A 27,512-nucleotide genomic window follows, 5' to 3' on the forward strand; every position below is an offset into this window, starting at 1 on the left:
TATGACCATGAATGATTTCAGAAAGTGTTTTTCTGAAAATATTTTTCTATTTTATTTTTAAATGAATACAGACTCAGAGAGCACTTTTCAAAATAAATGATCTCTATTACATGATTCCAGTATCTTTAAAATATAATCCAGAGAACTGTAAAGTGATTGAATTTTTTTTAAACCATAACCCATGATAGAGCATAAGTAATAAAAGGGAGTTGAATAACTTTTACAAAGGCAAATAGATGTAGCATTCCCATGCTCCAGTAGCTATACTATGATCAGTGTTAGAAGCTTTGTCATGCCCATATGATGTAAACAAAACCATTTTGATTTAAAAAAAAAAAACAACATATCCACATTTTGTTCAGAGACTATAAAGACAAATTGGTTTAATCAATACTTTTCAAATATTTTAATAAACAGCACAAATTTTACTTTTAAAGGCTAATGAAATAAGACTTCAAAAGAAAGGAGTACTCTTGCAAATCTACTTTCAAGGCATTTTTTTTTCTCTGTTGTCTGATTGCTTCAGTGTAAACCAATCGGTCATTACCTCACCTTGAACAAAGTTATAATTAAAGTCCTCCTGCTCTCTCTGGCCAGGACAAATGTTTTACCAAGGGAAATTAAAATATCTTTATCTCCTGGCGCAGTCTGATTGGTTCATGTGTGCAACAAAATATGTATTTGTGAAATATGTGTTATTAGAACAATAGCTGGCACACCAGACATAAAACAGCAATTAGAGGCAACAAGATCATGACACAGAATAGATAGTCTGAGATGCTGGTATCCTGTGTTGTGGAGGCTTGTTCCCTAAGATACAACCATTAATCCTCTGTAGATGGTCTCACAGGTAGTGGGAGAAAGGCAGTAATAAAATAGGAAGACCACAGGCCTGCATTTATCAATGATGTAATGAGTGCTTATTATTATAGAAAACTTATTAGGTGTTGAGCTAAGACTCAATCTAGAATGTGAGAGCAGAACTTGTTATACAAAATTCCTTTCATTTTATTTTTAAGAGGCAATATCAAAGACCATTTATCACTTCAGCAGTCCTGTAGAGTGCTGCTATTGTATCACAGAGCCCTCTAGTGGTAACAACACTAATTTCATCATGAATGCAAACTAAAATAGTAAATATTAAAATATTCCAATATTTTGTTTACCTCTGAATGAGCCTTTTCTTCAGCCTGTAAAACAATAAAAAGAAAGATTTAAACTACAAAAAGTATTTTCAATTTTTTTGCAAGTATAAATGAATAAAATAGTTATGATATATATTTTTAAATTATCTACTATGAGAAGAATGGAATGAAATACATAAAGTTATTCAATTGAAATAGTATAAACAAATTAGTTTAGAATTTAAAATAAATGTTTCTTAACATATAAACCATAAGATATTCTTAAAATATAGGTAATTTGATCCAGAGATATATAATATTCCTTTAAGCAAAAGATAGAATTAAGACTCTAAAATTGAAATCGTAAGCAACATATACCAAATAGTTATAAAATTACACTCTAAAAAATATGGGTGAATGAAAACTTAAAATATTGAAGTATCTTTCATACAGATTGTAGGAAACAGACTCCATGAAATTACAGAGATCTCTAGCCAAGGTTTACACGTCAGAATTTTATTCTCTGATTTACTGATGAGAAACAATGCCAAGTAAAGCTGGGGTAACACAGACCTCTACTGATAACCACAGATAATTAACATTGTTTGTTTCTATTTTCTTCCTTTCTTTAATGATTACTAATAATTTTAATGGGTCAGAGGTCAGCAAAAGAATAACACTGAAACACCCAGTGATAAAAGTGTCTGACAAACATTTTTGGCTATGTGGCTTATGGGAATTTGTAGGGTGTTTTTGACTTGAGTTCCAGAAAACTCCTAGCTCTGTTTTTCTTCTCCATGCTGGGCTGCAAAATGCCAGAAAATGAGTTATGTGCACCATTACATTTAGGAAGCTCCCTTATTCTGGGAAAAGCTGAAGAATGTATAATGTTGTTGAGTAGTGCAAGTCTGCTTATTCCTATAAGCAGATCCAAAGCTGAAAAACAATTTCTAATCTTCTAGGTCTATTTTTGGGATACTTCTAGATTAATTGATACGAAAGTACCTGAAGTGTTTTTTATAGCCTTTCTTTCAGAAAACATAAAGCAAAGTAGCCTAATGATCAGGACATATTTTATTTGCCAGCAACTCTTTTAACCTGAGTTATATCTTCCTTCTATTTTCTCTACCTTAAGAAAAATGTAAACTTGATAATGTAGTAGCTAGAAAATAAAGTGGCTAAGTGGTAGAATCCTATTAGCCTTTATAAGAAAACTGTTTTAAAAAGCAATGTTGACATGAATCTTGAATAATTTATACCTCAACTTTAGATTTTTAAGAAAATATTTTATTTTTTAGATCCTAATGATTTTAAGGTTTTATAGAGTTTGGTTTTCGAATAAAAAGTTAGCAACAAATTTTAAGATGAAAGTTTCATGGCCTTTAAACATACGGCACAATTAACTATGTAACTATGTCTATTAGTTTTCCCTACTACTTTGGTTTTCTTTTTGTTGTTTTCTTTCTCTCTCTCTCTTTTTTTTTTTTTTTTTTTTTGAGACGGAGTTTCGCTCTTGTTACCCAGGCTGGAGTGCAATGGCGCGATCTCGGCTCACCGCAACCTCCGCCTCCTGGGTTCAGGCAATTCTCCTGCCTCAGCCTCCTGAGTAGCTGGGATTACAGGCACGCGCCGCCATGCCCAGCTAATTTTTTTTTTTTTTTTTTGTATTTTTAGTAGAGACGGGGTTTCACCATGTTGACCAGGATGGTCTCGATCTCTTGACCTGTGATCCACCCACCTCGGCCTCCCAAAATGCTGGGATTACAGGCTTGAGCCACCGTGCCGGGCCGGTTTTTTTTTTTTTTTTTTTTTTTTTTTTTTTTTTGAGACAGGATCTTGATCTGTCACTCAGGTGCACTGGCACATTCACAACTCACTGCAGCCCATGGTACTTGGCTTACTTTGTATGTTTTTTGTCAGTTTATTCTGCCCAATCCTGCTTCTAGGCTTTCTAGAATTATAGAAGGCTGGTAAAGACTGAAGAATCAATAAATGATTCATTTTTTATAATAATGCATTCTTTTAAAAAAATCAAGAAATACACTCCACATTTTTATTAAACTATAATAGTTCTGTTACATATACTAGTAGCAAGCATAATCATTAAATATTAAGTCTATATATACTGTATAGCATGACTTTTCTCACTACCAATTTTTCAAAACTATTATTTGTTTTAACCCTTGCCTTCTTTCATACTCTGTGGTTATTAATACCAGGAAGGTGTTACCATAAAAATAAAGTAATGAGATAAAATATTAATATATTTTTTCAGTGGCTTAGGTGTGGAATGAATCACTTGTCATTTTTTTACAATGGTTTTGAGCAAGCTCAATGTCCCAAAGAATGATAAAAAATATATAAAATACTTGACTGAATAAGAACATATCCATTAATTCTTTATTCTATAAGCCAGTAAGTAGCCATTTATCCATTCAAATTTATTAATGAAAAATTATGACTTTAGTCTTAGGTATGTGTTAGGCAATATGTTAAAGGATCCACAATGAATAAAAAATGGCACTTTCTCTCATAAAAAAATACAAATTAGATTTCAAATACAAAACAAGTTAAATAAAGTTTTTAATGTACAGTTAACCAAAAAACATCTATTGCAGGGATCAAAAATTTAAATGCCTAACAGGACAAGGCTTATAAAGAATAAATGGACTTTAGATATTTAAAGAGTCCCAGGGCTTTCTTTGGCTGTCTTTCATTCTCCCATTTGATAGCCATATAGATAGCAAGGAGTATTTTTTTCTCATGAGGAAAACAACAGCACAATGGTAAGTAGCCACCCAAACTTAGCTTCACTGTCAGGAAGAAAAGCAAAGCTGGGCGCTGTGGCTTCCTGAGAGCCCATGCCAACATCTAAAGGGGTCAATTCCAGATGACTAAAAACCCAGAGGAATTGCATCTTAGTGTTGCTAGATATTGCACAGATATTCCCATTATTTTAAAAAAGAATTTCAAATTTCAAATTTTTAGTTAAAAGCTCCACATTTCACAATATTTTACAGTGTTGGCTTAGATTCCCTCTCCCCCCTCTACTTTCCTTCTTTTTTTTTTTTTTTTTTTTTTTTGATGGTGTCTGGTTCTGTCACAAAGGCTGGAGTTCAGTGGCACCATCTCAGCTCACTGTAGCCTAGGCCTCCTGGGTTCAAGTGATTCTCCTGCCTCTGCTTCCCAAGTAGCTGGGATTACAGACATGCACCACCATGCCGGGCTAATTTTTGAATTTTTAGTAGAGATGTGGCTTTGTCATGTTGGCGACGCTGGTCTCAATCTCCTAACTTCAAGTGATCCACCCGCCTTGGCCTCTCAAAGTGTTGAGATTACAGGCATGAGCCACCGCGCATGGTCTTAGATTTCAAAACAAACACACAAATCCTAAGTTTGCCAAAGGTAACACCTCCGGCAGATCAGGTTAAACTTGTGATTTCCAACCAGTTTGCAGATGTCCTGTGACAAATGGGATAGATCTAGCAAATGTTTTCAAATTTTATTTTATAGGTATAGTCCAAAGAAATTTGGCAACTTGCCTGATGTCACCCGATAGAACCAGGCAAGAATGCTAATCAACTAAATCTCTATCCAGACTTATTAAGAAGTTATGAAAAATAATAAGTTGCTTTTTCATCTCATAGTTTAAAAAGCATTTTCATGGATATTTTCTCACTGCCAATTAAATCCCAGTTCCTGCTCACGGAGGACCGGGGAAAGAATGACTCCTCATCTTTTATGATTTTTTTGTTTTAGTAGTTTCCCAAGTATGCATTTATTTAAATTACTTTACTACAGTTTACTTGTCAATTCAAATATATCATTTTCATCATCTCATATACAACTCTTTTAATTTTCTAGTAGTGTCACCTTCTCATGTGGCTCGATCATGTAATCCATTCTTCACTCACTTAAAGCTAGGATCCGTCTTACCTCCATATGTTGGCCTATAAATATATGTACATATTCTATTTTAATCTCTCTTCCCATTTCATATTCTACTCTTAATATAATACTTCTCATGTATCTTTTCTAATTACCCTCATTGTTTTGACATCCCACTCCTATCTACAAACGTACCCCTTGGGTTCTCTATAAACTTGCACTATCCAACCTAGTAGCTGCTAGGCACATGTGCCCATTTAAATTTTAATTAATTCAAATAAAAAATGAATTCCTCTGTGTGCCAGATACACTTCAAATAATAGCAATATGTGACTAATAGTTACTATATTAGATAGTGTAGATACAGAACACTTTTATTAATACAGAAAGGCCTAGTGGACACTGGTAGACTAGTCATCGGTTTTTCCTCAAACTCATGATCCTTTTCTTGAAGAATAAATTTTTCAAAAAAAAAAAAAAAACTTTAATTTTGGGATACACAACAGTTGTACATAATTATGGGGTGCATGTGGTATTGTACAAGAATATAGTGTGCAATGATCAAATCTGGGTAAGTTGGATATCCCATTCTTCATTTAGGAAGAATATCATTTCTTCATGTTAGGAATATTCCACATCTTCTTTTCTAGCTATTTTGAAATATACAATAAATTGTTAACTATAGTCACTCTATTGTGCTACTAGACACTAGGTCTTATTTCTCCTAGTTTCCTTTTCTTTCTTTCTTTCTCTTTCTTCCTTCCTTTTCAAGTTTTTATTAGGTTTCATAAAGGTAATTTTATTCAAATATTTATTATTGTATATATTTATAATCAAATGATAATGATGCTACATCTTTTGATGTTACATAGAGATTTAAATAGCAATGGTTTAAATCAGAATACAACTCACCAACAACGGCAGTACTGGCCCAACAGGAGGAACACTAAGTCATAATATATTTCTTTTATGTGTTTTTTTCGGGCATATTTATACATTCTTCACTTTATCCATTTGCACAAAACGTACATTTATCTAAACCCTAATAGTGATTCCTCAATTTCTAGAAGCTACTGGCAATTTTAATCACTGAAAGGAGAACTAAGCAAAGTATTACCTCTGCTAATAACAGTCTGATTTTGGATGACTATGTAAGGCAGTAAATATATGAGATTAACCTATAAACAGAAGGCTATAACATTTGAACCTAATGAAAATGAGTAAAAAGATTATCGTCCATGATACTCAGTTAATCAGTGACAGCAGAGGCTATGAACTTTTCATGAACCTTACAATACAGGATTAAGGCTTATTCATAGTACTCAAGTCTCATTGAGATTCAGTAAGCTGCTTTTAAATATACCTCACTGTTAACCAACTCTAAAGTGACTCACTCAAAAAACATAACTTCCTGTAGCCTGCTTTTTTTTTTTTTTAAGACATAATTGTATTTAACAAACAAAATCTCTTCTTGGCAAAAATGAATTATAATTTCACACACTGGCAAAAGAAGTTGAAACACTGGTATTCTTCTTTTAACAAATAAAGTTTCTGGCCAAGTGTGCTCATTTACACCTGTAATCCCAGCACTTTGGGAGGCCAAAGCAGGAGGAATTGCTTGAGGCCATGGTATTGATCAGCCTGGGCAACATAGCAAGACCTTGTCTCTACAACAATTTAAAAATTAGCTGGGCATGGTGGTACATGCCTATAGTCCTAGCTACTTGGTAAGCTGAGGTAGAAGGATAACTTGAGGCCAGGAGTTTGAGGCTGCAGTGAGCTATGGTCACTGTACTCCAGCCTCAGTGACAAAGCAAGACCTCAACTCAAAAAAAAAAAAGTTTTAGAAATCACCCTCTTTCAAAATGTGTATTAAAAAAAAATCTCTAGTTCTTTTAGACTTTTATCCTTATCCTTACTGCTTTTACCCTTCAATAATTCTCTCAATAATAAACTTAAAAATTAAAAATGAGGAGAAAAAACTATAGAACAATTAACAGTCAAGGCTCAGAGATCAAAACATGGACTATGAAATTAGAGTATAGCGGACTGCATGATTTCAGAGACTCCAAGTCTTACCTCAATAGGTTTTATAAAATTGAATTCTACATCCATTCATTTATTATAATGAGTGCACAAAAGTCAAGTGAAAGCACATGTAAGTGACCACAGAATGGCTGGTGAAGCATCCGGAATTTTACTGGGTACTGAGTAGCTTAGAGTATGCCCTTATTTCACTACACAACTCCAGTGTACAAGTCACAGATGAATGTGATCTATTCACAGTACAAGCATCTATTTCATCAACTGTGTGCGTGGCAAAAGCACAAGCCTTCTCTTAACAGCCATTACTTACTGTAGAGTAAAGAGAAGAAGTGCTGGACACCAGCGATAATGAAGAGCCATGAACTGGAGAAAACAAAGAGAACGACAGAGTTAAAACAGCGAGGTCTATGCATAAACCACAGCCTTTACAGAAAAAGTGAAGAACGAGTGGCTAGGGAAATTAAATAATAACAACTAACTATAAGATTCTGAGAACCAGCCAGCTATAATTTTTTGGCAATCAAGACATTGAGACATGGAAGAGCCCCATCCATATTCCCTAAAGTACCTCAGTCGCCAAGTTATTAGAGAGAAGTAAACAAGCATGAGCCCTACCAGCCTGTTTTGTACATATTGAAAGCTACTATAAATTCCCATGCAATAAATAGAATAGCATGGAAACCTAAAAGAAAGTTGCCATAAACTTTTAAACCTTAAAAAAGTATGGATTTTGTTTATTTCATTTGTATACAACGAAGGTCCATTTTCAGATTTTTTTTCTCCATATAAGTTCAGGGAAATAAGCACTTTAATCCAATGTGTTATTACATTATCTGTTATGTGTTGATAACACTCATAAATGTGGAATTATTGTTCTTTGATAATTTTAGTAACAGAAAAATACTTTTTTTCAAGTTGATGTCTCAGAAAAATTGAGAATGGAAATTTCACATTGGCTTTTGTCTATTTCAAAATACCACTGTAAACTTTTGACATTCTGCTTTATACTTCTACTTCCAATGTGCTAAACCCAAAAGGTGGAAAAAATGGTGCTTAATTATATTTGTAGAAAAGTTCATCTTATTTTTACTATGAAGTAATATGATTATTTCTGTTCATTATTCATTAAACAAACAGTTGAGCACGAGCAATGTGGCAAGATGTCGCTAGATCCTAGAACTACACAAATAAATAAGATACAATCCCAAAGGCTCAAAAAGAAGGAAAGATATATAATTTAAAAGATATTTACAATAGAGTACTATGAATGCCACTGAGATCAATGTGGTGTGTATTACAAGGGCATATGGGAGGGACTTAAAATCTAATCAGGAGAGGGCTGGAATAGCTGCACTAGGTTGGTGGCAACGTGGATGAAAACAAGGGGGTGGAATTGAAAGATACTGAAAAGAACTTTTTAAAAATAGATGTGGTCAAAAAAGGAATAAAGAACAACTTGTTTTTTAACTTGGGCAGTTACCCACTCTACCACTCTATGTGATGTACAGAATGTGCAAAATGTCAGTATTTGAGTCAGTAATTTTAAAAAAAATTATTTTTATCTAATAATACCTTCATAAGCTAAAGTGTTACCCTGATGTACCAGAAGAAAGGTGAACAATTAATCAGGCGATCTCATTTTCATTCTTTTTGATTATGACCTTAGAACATGTGGCTCAATCAATTCATCTGTCAGTGTGAAGATCAGGTAGGATATCAATAAAGTTTCTTCAATCTAGTTCAATAAGTCTTGAGTCTAGATCACAGTTTAAGAACTAGAATAGTTCAGTATTCAATGCATGAACACAAAAAAGTCATCTTGCCCCCTTAGGCTAGCTTTTAGAAATTCAAATTATTTAATCTTCATACACTGAAGGCCATAATTTCCCAGTATATAAAAAAATCACTTTATTTGTAAATGACACACTCTAGAAAGCCATCTGTATGCTTAGCAAATTATTTTTAAAGTATTATAAGAAGCCTATCAGCCGGGCACGGTGTCTCATGCCTGTAATCTCAGCACTTTGGGAGGGGTTAAGGCAGGTAGATCACCTGAGGTCAGGAGTTCGAGACCAGCCTGGCCAACATGGCAAAACCTCATCTCTACTAAAAATACAAAATTATGATGTATGCCTGCAGTCCCAGCTACTTGTGAAACTGAGTTAGGACAATCGTTTGAACCTAGGAGGTGGAGTTTGCTGAGTAAAGATAGCGCTACTGCAGTCCAGCTTGGGCAAGAAGAGCAAAACTCCGTCTCAAAAAAAAAAAAAAAAAAAAAAAAAGAAGTCTATCTGTGAAGAGAGCAACAGAACAGAATCATTTCGTTTCGGAAAGCAGTGTCCTTACATTTGAGAATAGTTGTATTTTGTCTATCTGCATGGCAGTAATCAGTGGACTCACTGGATATAATTCACTGTTTGTCATAGTGAACTTAGTGATTTGGTTAATATTATAAAAGGCGACTGATTTAGTGGCAGCATATTAAATCTATAGTGGTGACCTGAAAAACATGAGTAATTTTCATAGCTGCCTAAATCTTCAGTCAGAAAATACTTTAAGAAGGTAAGAAAATAAAAGAGAATGGTACAGAATTGTTCTTTATTCTCATATTTCATCCTTGTGACAAACTTATGAAGTTACAGATCTGGAACTTAGGCTAATACAGTTAAGAAACCTGCCTAAGTTTATATGGCAAATAAATGGATGGCTAAAGGCTTAAACTCTGGTATGTTTCAAGATTTGGAGTCCTTTCTTTTATACATAATTATTAAGGTTAATAATTTAATTCTAATCAGTTTGAATTTTTATGTGTAGTTTTATTTTATCCTTAGCTGACATTCTTTATAATAGGTGTGCCATAATTTTTCTTTATGGATACTTTAAAAAATTCATTAAATCAAAGAAAAAATCTCTCAAATTATTGTTAAATTTGACATTTGAGCTTCTATAGTTTAAATATATATATATATATATATATATATATTTGAGCATCAACTCATTTTCTTCAAGTTTTCAAGCTGATTTAGAGTATTCACATAGAACTATATAACTAAAAAGATATTTATTAGGTTAGGTGGGAATTTTATTGCTATTGGATGAAGAAATAATGAGGTAGAAAGCAACAAAGTAGGTACAAAATGAGTTCTAAAATGATATGATAAAAAACTAATACCAGAAGGAATTTCTGGGAATAAAAGTTAGCAACATGTGGTATTTTCATAAAATAACATTTCTGGTTTGTGTATCTTTATGGATCTTTAAGCAAAATATCAAACAAAACATTTGCTCTGATATTTAATGCACCTGGGAAAACAGTTTCTCTGTATATTTCTATATTGGAAAAGTAGATTTAGTCTAAACTCTTCTATAGCCAAGTGTTAATCTAAACAAATTCTGGCATATTTCCAAATGCATAAAGAAACATGCTATCTCTCATGGGGAGAAATGACAGATACAGGTGAGGGGAAGGAAGGCAGCAAATCACACTGCCATGTGTGTACCTATGCAACAATCTTGCATGCTCTTCACACGTACCCCAAAACCTAAAATGAAATTTAAAAAAATTAAAAAAAAAAAGAAAGAAATAGAAGGTAATACAGAATAAAACTTCTCCAAGCTTCCAGTTTCCCAAATGATAATTATACTAATTTATTTTCCTCTTCAGTAATCTTTGTGATGTGAGTGACACAATGGTTTCCCTCTCAGGCTTAAATAAAGTGACTTCGTCTTCATTTCCCCCTGATGCTTACCTTCTTCCATGCTGTCTCTGAATGAGCCTGAATGACTGATGGCACGAGGCCTTTCCTCCAAGGAAGTGGCACTCCCGCAAAGCTGGGAGTCATCATAGAGATCAAAGGAGGAGTCTTGGGCTGGGATGCTGTTTGAGCGCATCATGCTGGGCCCAGGAAGGTTAAACTGAGACAAATTTGTTGGGCTCACTGAAAAACAAAGCACACAAAGCCTATTACTGTGAAGCTTGAAAGATGAAAATAGCAGTTTATAGGAAGTAAGAACGTGATCCCAATTCTTATGAAAACATGAATGTATGGTGAGTCTCTACTTAAGGTAAGAGTGTGCCTCTGAAATGTTCAATAACAGATCTCATTGAGTTCCTCTTTTCCTCTGGCACTTTCATGGTAAGCCTTATATCAATTTCTAAAGCAACAGTAAACAAAACAAACAAGTCACCTCTACTGCTCTCGCTAGAAATGTACTGACATGGTATTTTCTGCTGCCTGTTATGAAGAAAAGATGGTCTTTCTAGATTTTTTGGTTTTCTCTTAAGAAATAATCATCACTTTAATGGAAAAAGCAAAATAAAAAAGAAAGTAAAATACAAAAAAAAATCTAAATTTCCTAAGAAGGGCCTTTAAATACTTTCAGGAAAATACTCTCAGTCACGTTAAGCTCTTAATTAATTTAAGTTCATGATTAGGACCATCATTATTATCAAAGTCATGTCATAAGACAATACAAGTGTAATAAAGATTTTTATAAATTAACACAATGTAATGTACATGGTATCTGTAGTCCACCATAAAGTTAATCACATGAAATGATTTTCTACTGTGTTTAAAATGAGCATATCACAATGAGATGGTAAAAAGTGACAAACATGTTATATTTCCAAAGAAGTATCTTAAGTCTGTAATTTTCAAGAAAAATTCATTTTCTTATTGCTTATTGACAAATTGTTCTAAAGATACTCATCTTTTTGGGGTCATCTGGTAGTCAACTTAAGAAAATATTTGGTTGGTTGTATGTACATCTGTATTAGAAAACAATACAGTTGTGAAATACAGAATAAATGCAAAGAAGAAAAATTGAGAAAAGCAAAGAAAAAAATTGAGAAAGAAAAAATTGAGAAGAAAAATTGAGAAAGAAAAATAAAAGCAAAGAAGAAAAACTGAGAAAGATCTAAATGCTCACATTTAAGTAATGCAACTTTGTTACTGGTATATGAGAAAGGACACAGGAGCCTCTTAAGATACAAAGGGCACTACCGAATATTTTCAAAACCTTAGGGAATCTTGTCAGTGGCTTAGAGTTGGTCTGACATCACCTCAAAATTTGCTAAGTTTTTTTTCTTTGACACAGGCACTAACCTTCTTCTTAATAAAAATACTGGCTCTTAAAACAATGTAAAACAGAAAAAGTATACCCAGAGGTAACTGGAAAGAAGTATCTTGTATTTGCAAGGCAGTGTGCTTGACAATTCTGGTATTAATGGAATTAACACACAGAACGACCCTCTGATAGAGCCAGTTATTGACTGGAGTAAAAGGAAGCGTAGGACTAAGAATCACACATTTAAAATGTAATGGGAAAGGAAGAACATATAAATCTGTGAAGTCCACAGCCTATTGGAAAAAAAGAAGAAAGGATAGAAAGAAGAAAAAAGTAAAAAGGGAGAGGGAGACGACCCGCCTATCTTTCAAGCACATTCCTTCAACCTGCAGTGACCATTAGTATGTTTTGGTCTGTGTTGGGAACCCAGGCTAAGCTGATGCAATTGAAACAAGAAGTTGCATCAGCCCTCCCCGCCAAAGGCAAGTTGCATCAGCCCTCCCCGCCAAAAGTATGCCCCGGGCGTGGTGGCGGGCCACCAATAAAGGACCTGATCACGCACAGAACATGCATGGCTGCACCAATGGGGTAGCTGATCATGAGCTAAACACTCGTCTCCTAGCCTATCAGAACTACTTCCCCTTTCCCCTCTCTACCCTCTCCCCTCCCTATATAAGGAACCCATTTTGAAATAAACTTTGCAGCTTGATCAGAACTTTTGTCTTGCTGCCATTCTTCGCGCCTCTTGTCCCTTCTTTTCTCATCCACGATAGGCTCGCCCGGGTTCCTGTCTGTTGCTCTGCGGGACAGAGCAGGTCTGATTAGTGACAACAGCTGGTAGGTACACTGTAGGACATTCAAGACTTAAAATGTCTGTGTTTAAGGTGGCAAGATTGGGGTACATCAACATATTCTTGGTTCACAGTATGAATTTACTCTTGTTTAAATTAATGAAGTATTCAACACATTTGCTAGTGCATCATTTTAATATACATATCCCAAAGGTTAGAAGGATATTTCATTCCCTTTTCAGCTTTGTAAAATTCTTACCAAAATGATTGCAAGGATTCCAAGTGAAGTGTCCTTCTACAATTTCAATATGTAATACTTAGCTCTATCAAGATGAAACATTAATGAGGATTAGTATAGACTTTAAAGGGAATAGTTTGCATGAACAAACACTTCTGATAACTTCTCCATAGGAAAGGACACCCAACTGTTTAAGAGTGTTCAATTAAGTTAATAACTATGACAGTTCTACTTTTAGATTTTGTAGTTGAATAGAAGGAAAAATATGACACAGTCACTGATTTCAAGGGTAGCCAGTAGGAGAGGTGTCTGAAAAAGGAGAAAAGTTAATACATAAAAGCTATACCACAGAAGAAAAATGTAACATAGACAAAAATAATTTTTTGAATAAAACACAACTTGGTAAAGAGCTTCTAGTGGTAGTTTTGCTTTTCCATGGAAAAATAAAAGGCCACTAAGATCCATTCAAAGCCAGGAGACACACAAGTATTTCTAAATAGAGGAGAAACAGATGTGGCAATCTATCAGGAAAAAGAGGGCTACTAACCTTGGCTTAAACTGCATTTGCATTGCCAAGTTACTATCTTGGCCAAGCCACTAATCTTTTATTAAGATTATATATTTATTTGTAGTAACTTGAGGAAAACAGGATCTGATATAAATATGCACTGGGTTTTTATGATACTATTAAATACTATTATTTGGAGACAGGGTCTCACTCTTTCTTCCAGGCTGAAGTATTCAGTGCCATGATCATAGCTCACCATAGCCTCTAACTCCTGGCAAGGGATCCTCTTGCCCCAGCCTCTTGAGTGATGCTGACATTACAGGCATGATCCAATGTGTGTGGCTGGACTGGGCTTTTACATACTCCCAAGTCACTTTCTACCTTTGCATTTACGTCTAGACATTAACTAGTGATGCAAGGTGAACTAGGAACAACAGCTGAAGATTCAGAAAAATTTAATTTGATCTCTTAAAGGAATAATTACAAAAGTATTATTTCTAGATTTAACTAGTTTCTATCATTGGTGGATTTAAAGAAGAAGCTAGAGATGTCATAAAATTTTACATAAGAGATGAAGGGTTGAACCAGATGTGCTCTCTTCTGACTGTGAGATTCTATGCTTCTAAAAGAAAAGAAGACAGGAGCTTATTCTGAGAAGGTTGAAGGATGAACAGGAAGATGGGAAGGGATTCAAGGTAGAGGAAGGTTTTTAACAATCACTGCATGCAAAAGGATCCATCTAATATTTCCTACATTCGATGGATATTAGAAGAGACAGGTTGACATTAATGTTCCTGCATGTAACCCTTGTGGCAAGGTGAAAAATGAATGTGAGCAACTGTTATCACTCAGGTGAACATGACAATGAGTCTCACCAGGTTATGAGATGCCTCACAAGAACTACAACCAATAGTACATAAAGTTTCATCCAAAGACTTTTTGATTTACGAAAGTTATATTTTGTTATTCTTTCATGAAGGAAAATGGTTTCTATTAGAGCTAGCATGCTGGGAACTACACATAAACTATAGGTCACTGTGGCAGTAGCTCATAGTACTCTCCCTAATATGACATAATTGTAGTGATCTTAAATTTCTAATGTATGTTGTATGTGATTTTTTACAGCTATATTTCTAAAACTTTTAGACATTAACACATTTAAATTGGTAGAAGGAATAAAGAAAGTATGAATACTGCAACTCCTGAATATTAATCATAATCCTGTATTGTACTGATCATCCAGAAAACACAATTGTCAAACAACAAATGGATGATGTCAGAAGACAACAATAGGACATATACAATGTAAGTATTTATATATTTTATGTATATATATAATATATAAAATTTAATAATAAAGTAACTTTAATTTATGATTGCATTTTAAGAGTACTTATTTTCTTGCCTAATAAACAGATGTTCAGGTGAACTGTAAATACAATAAAAATTCTTTAAACATTGTTTTTATGTTTTTGAAATTAGTCATTTTTTTCCACTATGAAATGATTCAGCATAAAGGTCTCAAAATGCCTGATTTGAAGCCATTTGTGTTTCTAAGATCTGGGGAGGCACATGAGAGTGTGTCGACATGAATAGGAATATCTTTTTTTATATCTCCCAATAGGTGAAATGTTGAGACATAAGGCAATCAACACAATAAGATCAATTTCAAATCTACTGCAATTCTGTCCTGTTAAAAACGCTTCGGCAAGGACAATATCACTGAAAATGAGAGATGAATCTAGGAGATATTGTGAAAATAAAATCACAGGTTCCTCTCTACTGAAAATGCACAATATGAAGGGCATAGTTTCAAGTAAGACTATTGATTACATAGATTTTTACACTAGAGTAGAGAAAAGGATGGTATGTGAAATTATAAGAAAAAAAGAAGAAAAGAACTTACGAAATGACTTTGATTTGAGGGGGCTATACAGTCTAGCATACTGATTGGATTTTAGTTTTAGAGTTGAAAAAGGTCTCCAAAAGTGAAATGTTCATTTGAGAGCTCAGAATTAAAGTTGTGAATGAGAACATAGAAAAAGGTTTAGGATTTTAAAAGACTAAAGGAAAAACAACTTGGTAAACACATAAATACGAGGAGGAGAAGGAGGATGAATTGCATTGCCCGGGGTTTGTACCTAATGCCTGGAACAATTGTTAATACAGTTCCATTCCCTCTCAAAAGTGACCTTGTGTCTACAATAAATGATACAGCTATGTTAAGATGAGCAACCCAGGAGAAAGAATTGTAGTTGGAAAAGTATGAAGAGAATCAAGAGGGCAATGTCACTAAAGTCATGGCCTGACGAACACAGCTGAGAGATCTCTGATACAAAGCACAATAGATTAAATGGGGAAACCCACATTCTAGAAAGGTAAACTTGACCTTTCAGACTCGGTTTCTATAGGAATGAAACATAAGGAATGTATTTGATCAGTGGTTTTCCAGTTCATCAGAACATTAAAGCTCTACAGATATGTTTGTTATCAGTAAAAGTATAATTCATATTTCATATATTAATTGTGTTTTAACTCTGAAAACTATGTAATAAAATACATTCCTAAGTGTGCTATGTAATCACTATGTTTAACACATTGTGGTCATGGACATGTTGGCTTCAGTTGCCCTGTTAACTTTATGCAAATCTTAGAGTACATTTATCTTTGCACAAATAGTTGCTATTTGTGGTAAATGAGTCCTTGATAAAAATGTCATAGTTTTGTACTAGTTTTCCGAAAATAAAATCTGAATCTCCTTCACATAAAATCCTATGGTTACTGTCTTGTGAATTACTACTCAATTAAATATAGACAGAGCTTAGACATATCTGATGAGTACTAGTCTCTGATCGTGTAAGACATGGTTTTCAATAAAAATGATGATTTAGCAGAATCTATCAAGTCTTACACACTTCTCCATGTTACATACACTATATCCATCACTCTTTATAATATGACCTAGGTATTATATATCCATTCAAGAGATAAGTAAATTAAGTTTAAATGACTTTACCAATGTCAGGCATAGGAAGTGGTGAGTCCTTTTGTTCCTAAAGAATAGTGAAGGTGAATTTAATCAGAAAAATAATGGTGGGGAAAAATAGAATAGTCAACTAATCAAATTAATGTTAATTAATGAAAAAAATTGATAGGAGACAGGAGGTACTTAGCAAGCTTACAGCACTTTAGGTGATTTGAGTGTGTTTCAGATGTCATATAAAATCATTTTGTTTAATATTTCTACGACCTACACAAACATTTTAAATTCATTTTCTTGAAGTTAAGGTGTTAGGCTTTTTGTTTTTTTAAAAAAATTAACTGCAACTTAAATAAAACTACACATTCTTTGGCATTATAGGCAAACACTCTCATCACTATATAGATTAGGCAACAAAAACTTGGTGTTTGATATAAATTCATTAGCTCTTATAAAACCATGACAAAAATAGTTGTTTTCAATTGCTAAAAACCCTATTCAATATAGTGGGAAGGACTGCAATAGAACAGAAATAGCTTTGAGTCTTGTCCTGGTTGAAAGTTGCAAAGTCTAAATTACTGAAAAATGTGAATCTTCTGTAGGTGCATTATTAGAATTTTTTTTTTTTCCAGTGAAAAGAGAAAAAGTAATGAGGCTCTTGGGACTCTAGGGGCCCAGGAGGGTTTGGCCCCTTAGTATCTGGGCTTCTGGCTTGGGAGAAGGCACGGTGAAAGAGGCAGTTGAAACCCAAAGTGCTTCTCTGTGGAGATGTGGTCCATTGGTACAGGAGCCTGGAGGCTGCTGCCTTGGTACTGCTGCTTCCAGCACAGATGTATTTTTGTCCAAGCCCTGGAAGGAGGTGCTGGAGTACCTGGAGAACACAGACCTGAAAACACGGGAGAAGTAACCAGCAATTTTCAAAGCAAAGGAGCTATGGGGAGAAAAATGGAGCTGTGATTGTGGCTGAGCCAGGCTGTCTTCTCTGACAAGAAGAAACTGCAGACCTGTTCTCCCTGAAACTCAAGTTGGACGAGCTGGATTTCCTCCTCTACACAGTGGTTAACGAGCAGATCAGGACAGACATAAAGATTTTCCAGCCTTGCTTCAAAAGAGAAATCTTCCTGCATGCTAATAAAACGTTCTATGATCTATAAAGACAGAAGATATTGTTTATGGGATTTAGTCCTCTGAGAGTGTGGTACAACTATATCCAGCCTGGAATCAAGGCTCCTCTGGAAACCTGGAATAACGAGGCTTCATTCTCAGGGGAGTTTTTTCAATGGGATCAGTAAAGCAGGGGATTCTTGAGCACGGAGAAAAAGAATATGGCGACAAAGTAAACTCACTTTCTGTTCTGGAAGCTGCTAGGAAGACCTAAACCAGAGACTTCAGCCTCAGAGAAAAAATGATCTCATGAAACTACCAAAACAAAGATAACTAGGAACATTCATTCACCTGTGTTCATGGAATGTGTTCTTCCCACTTGTGTCCCTAAGGAGTTAGAAACCTGCATTTATCCTGTTCTCAGTATGGCTTATTAACGTATTTCAGTATTATACTCTGTTTAGGCCTAGTAACGCAAAATAAGACTGGCAAAAAGCTAAGAAACCAGTGAAGGTTATTCTGCTGAAACCTGGAAAATACAAGGCTTAAAACTGACTGCTAGGCCAGGCACAGTGGCTCATTCCTGTAATCCCAGTACTTTGGGAGGCTGAGGCAGGCAGGTCACAAGGTCAGGGGATCGAGACCATCCTAGCCAACATGGTAAAACCGCATCTCTAATAAAAATACAAAAATTAGCTGGGTGTGGTTACACATGCCTGTAGTCTCAGCTACGTGGCAGACTGAGGTGAAAGAATGCTCTTGAACCTGGGAGGCAGAGATTGCAGTGAGCCAAGATGGCACCACTGAACTCTAGCTTGGTGACAGAGCAAAACTCCATCTAAAAAAAAAAAAAAAAAAAAAAAAAAAAAAAAGAAAGAAAAGAAAAAAAAAATCACTGCTGTGCCTCATTACAAATGGTTTGAGTGCTGTATGTTTATATGTTTATTTTCAGGTGTTCAAAAATCTAGCAGAAGTTGATGATTGACTTGAAGGTTAGAGGATATAAGGTTTTGGCTTGTGTGTTTTCTATTACTAATTTTTTATATAATGTCAACGTAATACTTTTATGATGGAATTGATGTTCTCTGAGATAGTTTGACAAAGGCAAATTATAAAGTGAAATCTCTTGTCTTCTATCCTAAATTTAGAGATAAGTTTTTCTGCAAGAAATGATCATCTCTGGCTCTAATAAGATTTATATATCAGAAATCACCTTTATGTACAAGATTTTCTGATAAAACTAATAATAAAAATATTTACCATAAAAATAATGCCACCACTTTATATGTGACTTTATAGAAGATAAATTTATTTTAAAAGGCATTGAATCTATTAAATGGTATCTGGCATGTTTAGTGTTCTTTAATTATTTTGTCACTCAGAGTGTTTTTAACAACATTTATGTAAATGATATCATATTTCATACGAATAATGCTGAATACAAAGTAACCAAATGACTAAGGTGGTGATTTACTTTTCATTGTATCTATCTGAAAATATTCAGAGTACTGTCTTAACAAAAATTCTTGTATGCATTTTAAGGAGTTTTAACTTTAGTAATGTTAAAATAAGTTAACTTGGAGTCATAGAATTACATATATTTTTCTTCCTGTTTCTATTTTCTGTTTTTCTACAAAAGAGTATTAATTTTTTAAGGATGTTTTAACATTTCAAACAAATAAGGAACTGCTTTCCTGTTATTTAAGTGGATTCTAAAATGGAATAGGAAGTCAGATGTTCTGGAACTGAGTACTGCCTTGAACCCTTAGTAATGGTAAGACTTTTTCAAGTCAAATGACCTAAGCCTCTGGAGTCTAGATTGGAAAATAACCCCAACATTAACCTACATTAAGCATTTGTCATGAGCAATATACAGCATAATGTTTGGAAATTATTCTGTGACAAGTAAATGGAAGGTACTGTTAAAGTGCCTTTATCCCTCCCTTTAAATGAAAATGTATTGTGTTATGGAGAGATTTCAGTGCTTCTGTGAGAGCGGGTGGTGAAAGAGACAAAACAAAACTGATATTTTAGAATATTTTACCCAAGTTAGAAAAGTGGTATTTTCCAGCTGCGGAAGACGACATAGCAGAAGGGGAGACCAGAGGTGACTGGTTGCCAGTGTCCTGTAGCCCTCCAGTAGAATGAGAACGCAACCACTCTTTGCCCTCTTCTTGGTTGGCCTGCCGAGATGATGGGGTATATCTGCAAAACAGCACAGCTAAGACACTTAAGCACATCTACAAGGGCAAGGCAATGCCAGGACAGGAAAACAATTGAGAGGAGGTTACTATTCAGAATGAACAACAACTTCAAACAGATTGAATCTAATTATAATTGCTCAGTTCTTCCAGATGATCTTACACCATCTGTTTGAATCTCATAGGAAAAAATAAAATAAAAGGATTTGAGGAGAAAATTATGCTTCTATCAGATATGCAGTTGAAAATCATAAGCAGTGAGCACACAGCCAAGTTAATTGAGAAGAACTCAAAAACAGAGGGCTAGAAAGGATGTAAAGAGGGTGAAAACATGGACTACAAATGGAGGACAGTGAGGGGTCAGGGCCGAGGGAAATGAAGTGATGGTCACAGAAGGCATAGGGAAATGGAATACTAACTGGCAGCTTTTTTTTTTTTTTTTTCAATTAAAGAAAAATCAGTTCTTTTGTAAAACTGCCACTTGACATCATGCCTAGATTACAAAAATAAGGAGGGGGATGTGCACATTTTACTGGAAAATAAATTTCTGGAACAAAATATTAAAATGGAATGATTGCCAGCCAACTGCTATTGCTAAAACATTGGAGAGAAAAAATAATAATGGAGAAAGACCTAGTTTTGCCATTATTCTGTGTTTCAGCAGACTGGGTAAGTGCTTTTTCTTTTTGTAAGTAAATTCTTAGCACCAAAAGTAGCTGACTTTTCATATGCATTCAGTGACCCACCTCTATTAGTAGTTCATTCTATATCCCCTCCTCAGATAAAAGTGCACAGTAAAAGATGGCCATAAATTACATTTTTATTTTATTTTTATTATGGATGGAGTAATTATTTTGAGATTATTAAATTATATCACATTAATTCAATTTAAATTGATCTGATAGCAGCACCCATGAAAAATAGAAATTGAAAGTTTTGAGATTTTTATCAAAAGAATTTTATAAAAATCATGCCTTACAGTATTTGCCCTATGATGATAAAAATATGTTTTCTTTGATTCAAATTGCAGCATCCTTCAACCTTTCCATGTTAACTGCCCACATCTGTAGACGGTCTGGGTTTTGAGGATTTGCAAGCATATGCCTCCAATATGCAAATGTTAGGAGAATTAATTTTATTTTAATTTGTAGAAGTGAGCTCTGCACTCTACCAAAAGTTGCTGCCCCCCAAAAGCAATGCCTGGGACAAGTTTCTTTTAGAATTATTTCTTCAAAATAGTAGTATTCATATTGGAATTTATTTCAGTTGAGTCCCAGTCTCAACCTCTACTAGTATCTTTACCTAAGAGGCTATTTCGCCAACTGTTCGGGCCAGAGAAACCATCAAGATTAAAAGTGATTTCATCCTCACTGTCAGGTGCTACATTGTAAACAAACAAAGAAGGAAGAGACAGCACACAAAATTTACATAACAACAGAGAGAGGCAGCAATTGTGCTGAGAGAAATATATACCTTAGTCCCTTTTTGGGTAGTGTATTTCTGTCAAGCTGCATGCTGTTAAAACAAAGAAAACCCCTAAGGACATAATGTAAACAAAACTTCCAAATTACACATCCAACAAAAATGGTTCTCTGAACTATAAAAAATAATTTTTTGATAGCACACATAAAATGCTTAACTCATTGAAAAAGGCCAACTAAGGTGACAAATGTCCATTGCTGTCACACATGCTGAATTCCTTTCTAACACAATACCATTCAATGATAGTTTAGTGATAGGATTATGAGAAAATAGATTAAATCTAGTTAGCATAATTCTCCTTTGAATTCTATTAATTAAATGCTATCTTAGTTTTCCCTTGTCTATGCAACTGACAAGACTTTTGCTGTGATATCACATGCAAAATGAGATATATCTGCTCTGGCTATTAAGGCTTAACTAGTTAGAGTGACAACTTCCAATGGACAGAGATGGCATAAAACATCATTTAATACTTATTTTTTGTCTCTAAATTATTTTTAATAAAAATAAAGGCATATTTATTGCCCGTTTACACATGTGAAGAAAGGTATATGAGTATTTGCTTAAAACTTAATTGACTCTGGTATCATTTATTCAAATATTTTAATGAAACTAAGATACACCAATTTTTAGAAATCATAAATTAGGTATTTTAAGTGCTAAAAATTTATCATCTCTATTTTATGAAATTCACTATAGGTAACAAGAGGGGATGAAAATGTGTGTCTAAGGAAAATGAGAAATGGCCTCTCTAAAAATACAGGAAGAGGATATCAACAACTAAGTGGGCCAAGTCTGGGGATTTCTTTTATGATCTCTGGCATGTGGATAAGCAAAAGTGTAAGATTAATTTTAATTACAGAATTATAGCTTTCTTCCTTTAGAACCCAAATGATCAAAATTAAATACACAGGATATGCATAATGGGGATGATATAACATGAATGTAAACAGGCTGACTTAAAATTTAGTCACTCAAACCAAAGCTAAAATGTTTTCTTTTATGTGTACTCCATTATTTAGCACTGCAATTGAAAGCATCCAAAGGTTTTATACAGCTTTAACTTCATTGGGAATGTCCACATAAAGTAATTGCTATATTATGTAGAGGCCAGCTACGGTATATATGTTGACTATAGAAGTTTTCTTAATAATGTGTATAAACAAACAAAAGAAATCGTATTGAATAAATATGAGAAATCTCTAAATATGAACCACATGTGTTAAAGCATTTATGTGGTCAAAAGCCATTTCAAGGATTACCTCTTTCCATGTGTACAAGTCAAAAGTTTAATGCCACAAAGAAAATAAAAAGTTGGTATTCTTTTGCCAAACTCATCCAGTTGTATAAAAATTTTATATTTATATAATGCAGAGCAACTTAATGAAAAAAAAAAAAAAACCCGAATATATTTAAAGTTACCAAAATAGTTTTAAGCTTTATTTAGAAATATGTCTGAACCTAGCCAGGCGCGGTGGCTCACGCCTGTAATCCCAGCACTTTGGGAGGCTAAGGCGGGTGGATCACGAGGTCAAGAGATCGAGACCATCCTGGTCAACATGGTGAAACCCTGTCTCTACTAAAAATACAAAACATTAGCTGGGCATGGTGGCGTGTGCCTGTAATCCCAGCTACTCAGGAGGCTGAGGCAGGAGAATTGCCTGAACCCAGGAGGCGGAGGTTGCGGTGAGCCGAGATTGCACCATTGCACTCCAGCCTGGGTAACAAGAGTGAAACTCAGTCTCAAAAAAAAAAAAAAAAAAAAAAAAAAGAAAAAGAAAAAGAAAAGAAAAAAGAAATATGTCTGAATCTAGATATGAATGATTTTGTAACATAGACAGTTACTGCAAAGCCACAAAGGTTGCAAACTCATATGCCAGCAAGGGCCAGATAGGGCGTGAAAATGAATGTAATGGAGATTTCAGTCAACAGTTTGAATCAGACAGGCACTGTCTGCCTAGAGCCAATAGTCTCTGGGCAGAAATGTCAAGACAGCACTGCCAGATTCGACATTTAAAAACAAACTCAGAATTTGCAAAGTGGTTACTACAAATTATTTTAAAAATTTGGTTGAGTCAGACACACAAAACAAAACCAAAAACAAATGTAGACTAGTTATGGGTCAATGGCCACCAATGACCTAGAGCAGCTGCAGAGAGAAAACTGTTACAAATGTATTTTATTATTTTATTTAATTTAATGAAGAACAATTTAAACAAAAATTAAAATCTATAGGAAAATCTACTGATTTAAATTTAAATATCAAAGAAATCATCTAAAATTGTAGACAGGTAAATCATGAACATATATACCTATTTATTATATATCACTAATTAATTTGCCTTAAATATTTACATTAATACATTTTTTCTCGGGTGTACCTTTTTGGTTTTCTTAGGATTTCTGACACTTAGCTAACCAATTAATTAATCATAAGCCAGTATCAACCACTAGATCTACTTTTCTCTTTAATAGGTCATAAACTTTCTTAAATGTACTTGAAAGGATTAGAGTAATTTACTATTGCTTACAGTTCTGTTGTCAAGAAAACAAAAAGCTCAGTGTCTTATATAAAAATTTATTTTAATCTGGTAATTTACTGGAAGGCGGGGGGTAGATCACTTGAGGTCAGGAGTTTGAGACCAGCATGGCCAACATGGTAAAATCCCATCTCTACAAAAAATACAAAAGTTAGCCCGGCGTGGTAGTCTGCCCCAATAATCCCAGCTACTTAGGTGGCTGAGGCATGAGAATTGCTAGAACTCAGGCGGCAGGGGCTGCAGTGAGCCGAGACGGTGCCACTGCCCTTCAGCCTCCAAACAGAGCAAGACTCCGTTTCAAAATAAATAAATAACATAAATAAAATGGCCTATTTCAAAGGTTGAACATGTACAATAAATAAATATGCTTAAAAATAACTGCATATTTTCTAGTGTATTTCTATAGTGAAAATTTTATTGACTTCAGTTAAAATATAGAGTAAAATATTAAAACTTCATTTTGTTTATAGCTATACAACTAACAAATTTTATAATTTAGTTTTAATTTGAGAGGTACTTGGTTACAAATAGTTACTTAACTATATTTCTGAATCTGAGATTAATGTCTGAATGCTAAAGAAATAGGTTGATGGCTAAATGGCCAACTTGTTATGGATTATCTTTAAAATTAAGAAATAACCAGTATTGTGAAAGGTGGTTATGGTTAATAAATAATACCCTATTTGCAGAATGCTTGGTTTGTTTATCAACTTGATATTTAGAGTCCTCAAACATGAGCATGCAATCTAGGATACATTCATTAAAACTATAGGTTGCTAATACATTTTAATGTAACTTATTTGTTAGTAGTTTTATAAACGACATGTGAAGAGGCCCATTTACCTTAGAAGTGCTGAAACTAGAATAAAAGATTTTTTCAGGAAGCCTGACTTTTTAGATGGAAAAATGAACCCTCACTGGTTTTAATGTATGCTGTCTATAGCAACACATCACAGCAAAACCAAAGAGAAATGGTTACATTTTAGTCGCTATCACCCAGATGTTTGTCTTGGCCCAGTTTTTTTCTTTATGAGGAAAAATTTATTTTGTAATTAGCAGCCCACCATGGCAAGCAGCAAAATTTTAGCTGGTACTAAAATTCTTTTTTCACTGGAAAGCCCCATTTGCATGACTGTCCGTGTCTCATTATTAGGCAAGTAAAGAGGGATAGAAGCAATATTTTGCTCTGGGTTTTGTATTTTACAAAGTCAAGAGAAAATGGGGAATTTCAAATTGAGGAATCTTAGATTAAGGGAAAACCGGTGTAACACAGAAAGCATCTAGGCAAGGGCTTTAATTGATATTTTAAAATACCACTCTGGGAGTAAAGCTGGAAGTCTAGAAAAGAAGAAATGCCACCAGCAATTTCAGATTAAAAATAAAAAAACTTAGGGAAAGATACAGAAAGATATACCAGGTATTTTCAGTGACCAGTGTTTCTTTCCACATGTGGCCAAGACCATATTTAAAGCTTTACTTGTGCCAAGAAACAAACAGCATTGCATTTATCAGGGAAAAAGCAGTGGTTTTAAGACATCTTCATGGTGATCAGAGTCAATACCAGTATATCCAAGAAAGGATCACTTTGAGGAAAAAAATTTAGAGTAATTTTGCTTGTAGGGATGCTTTGCCATAAACATACTAAGCAAGAAATGCTTTGTTATGTTCTCCACTCTAAGTTAAAATAGATGTGTGTGTGTGTGTGTGTGTGTGTGTGTGTGTGTGTGCGTGTAGCCAATGAGAAATGCTTTGTAATATGACTACTTTTCAAGGGGTCCATTAAATATGGCACTGGCACCATAATTTTCTCTAAGAACTCATGGCTGACAATTGATTATTTTTTTTACCAGGCCAACTAGGATTTCCAAGAAATCCATCTGCTATTTTTTCATGGAAGTACAAATGAAACAAATTTAACATATTGCTCTGAGCATAATTGTAGAATAATTTCAATTTGGTCTTTGAAAATGCTTAAGTCATCATAAGGAGCTAGCATTGTTCTGAAGCTTAAGCAAAATCATTAAAATGTCTTGAGGAGATCTCATTCAATATCTAAATACACGCTTTGAATTTTGTTCACATTGCCTACTGGGTATAAATTACGCATTCATATTAACAAAATTATCCAGTCACCCTACCCCTAATGATTTTATTCCTCTGTAAATTTGGTAATAAGAGCAAATGAAAGGCCCAGTTTCATCACTCTTACACCCTTTTGCACAGGGGCACTCACAGTGAAATCAAGGAAATTTAATGGGGTAGGGGGTGGGTTAAGGCACAGAGCAGGGAAGAAGGGAGAGGATGTTATCAATGCCTCCAGGAAAGCTCACCTTTCTGAAAGAGTAGATCTCACACTACCCGTTCTCATGAGCAGGCTCTGGACCTCATGAGTGCCTGTGGTCAGTCCAGACAGGGAGCCATGATGGCTGAGGGGGAGGTCAATGGACTCAGAGCTCGTGTGGAGGCTAGTCATGGATTGGTAGCTCGGAGTGTCCTTGCTGCCTGCAGAGGAACTGCTCATATTGGCAGCCCACACGAGACCACCTGATGTGAAAGAGTGAACCGATGCTGGGCTGGAGGCCAACGAGTGACTTAAGCTTATAACATCTGTAGTTAAGTCTGAGGGTTTATTGAAGAGAGGGCTGCTGCTGCCGCTTAGCCCACCAGCACTGCCCATGCTGCCCGTACCGGACGACGGTGACTCCAGACTGCCTTGCCGCGCTAATGTGGTACTAGGGCTGGGCATTACTGAGGAAGATTTCACACCCTCAGTATTAGGTGCAGAGGCAGATTTGCCACCTGCCTTGGCACCAAACAACCTAAAAGAAAAACAAATAACAACTTCAGTTGTTCCAAGAAGCTAATATCCACATTTAATATTTAGATTTACAGTACACAGAGCCAAGTGTGCTTTGGTGTACTGAACTACAAAGTACTTTCTGTCTCTATGTTAATGAACTTTTATAAACTTGGACTTCTTAATCAAATGCTGAAAATCTGTCATATAAGACTAGGTCAGTACTGGGCTGCTACTAGGGAAAGAGGGGAAGTTGCTGAAACGAAAGTAAGTCAAACATGAAAACCCCTGGTTTTCATAATTTAAGTAATCATGAGACTTTCACTCAAATTCAAGTTTGACCATACTTGCTGTTACCTATTTACAGAACCATTATAATGAAACAACTTCTACGCATTCGATAGACAACACTTAAATGAGTTCTTCTCTATGTTTTCTTTTTTCTTAATTTTTAAAACAGTTTATTCAAAATATAGAAGGAATGCTTGAGGCAAGTTTAGGGAGTTATGCTAGTATCTTGTGGTCTGAGTGACTGTCAGGGAGCAGTTGGTTGGAAACAATATTGGACATCGTTGGCAACTAGTCAGTTTGTCTGGATTTTCCCAGCAGAGAGTTTTAAGTCAGTTGCCAGTGCTATTCAAATACGTTTTTTAAAATAGTGATTTGAAACAGAGCTAGTGCTGTTAGACTTTGGAGTTTAGTTCAGAAAACATTTTAGTTTTGTAAATGAAGCAGATGGTAGAATC

The 27,512-nt window shown here is 34.7% G+C and overlaps 1 protein-coding gene across 9 annotated transcripts in view; it reads right to left on the minus strand.

The window, feature by feature from the left end:
* NAV3 (neuron navigator 3) overlaps positions 1 to 27,512 on the minus strand; it is an 850,089-nt gene that overhangs the window by 62,573 nt on the left and 760,004 nt on the right. For 5 of the 9 annotated variants that reach the window (XM_074402523.1, XM_074402524.1, XM_074402520.1 and 2 more), the window contains 6 exons: positions 26,300 to 26,788; positions 21,421 to 21,462; positions 19,791 to 19,951; positions 10,808 to 10,996; positions 7,369 to 7,421; positions 1,167 to 1,190 (listed from right to left, as the gene is read on the minus strand). In XM_074402523.1, coding sequence (XP_074258624.1) covers positions 1,167 to 1,190; positions 7,369 to 7,421; positions 10,808 to 10,996; positions 19,791 to 19,951; positions 21,421 to 21,462; positions 26,300 to 26,788 — 958 coding nt within the window. The remainder of the gene's footprint in view (positions 1 to 1,166; positions 1,191 to 7,368; positions 7,422 to 10,807; positions 10,997 to 19,790; positions 19,952 to 21,420; positions 21,463 to 26,299; positions 26,789 to 27,512) is intronic. The other 4 variants (XM_074402522.1, XM_074402521.1, XM_074402527.1 and 1 more) reach the window with 2 other exon arrangements.

This window comes from Saimiri boliviensis, chromosome 7, assembly GCF_048565385.1.
Source record: "Saimiri boliviensis isolate mSaiBol1 chromosome 7, mSaiBol1.pri, whole genome shotgun sequence".
Lineage (NCBI taxonomy): Eukaryota > Metazoa > Chordata > Mammalia > Primates > Cebidae > Saimiri > Saimiri boliviensis.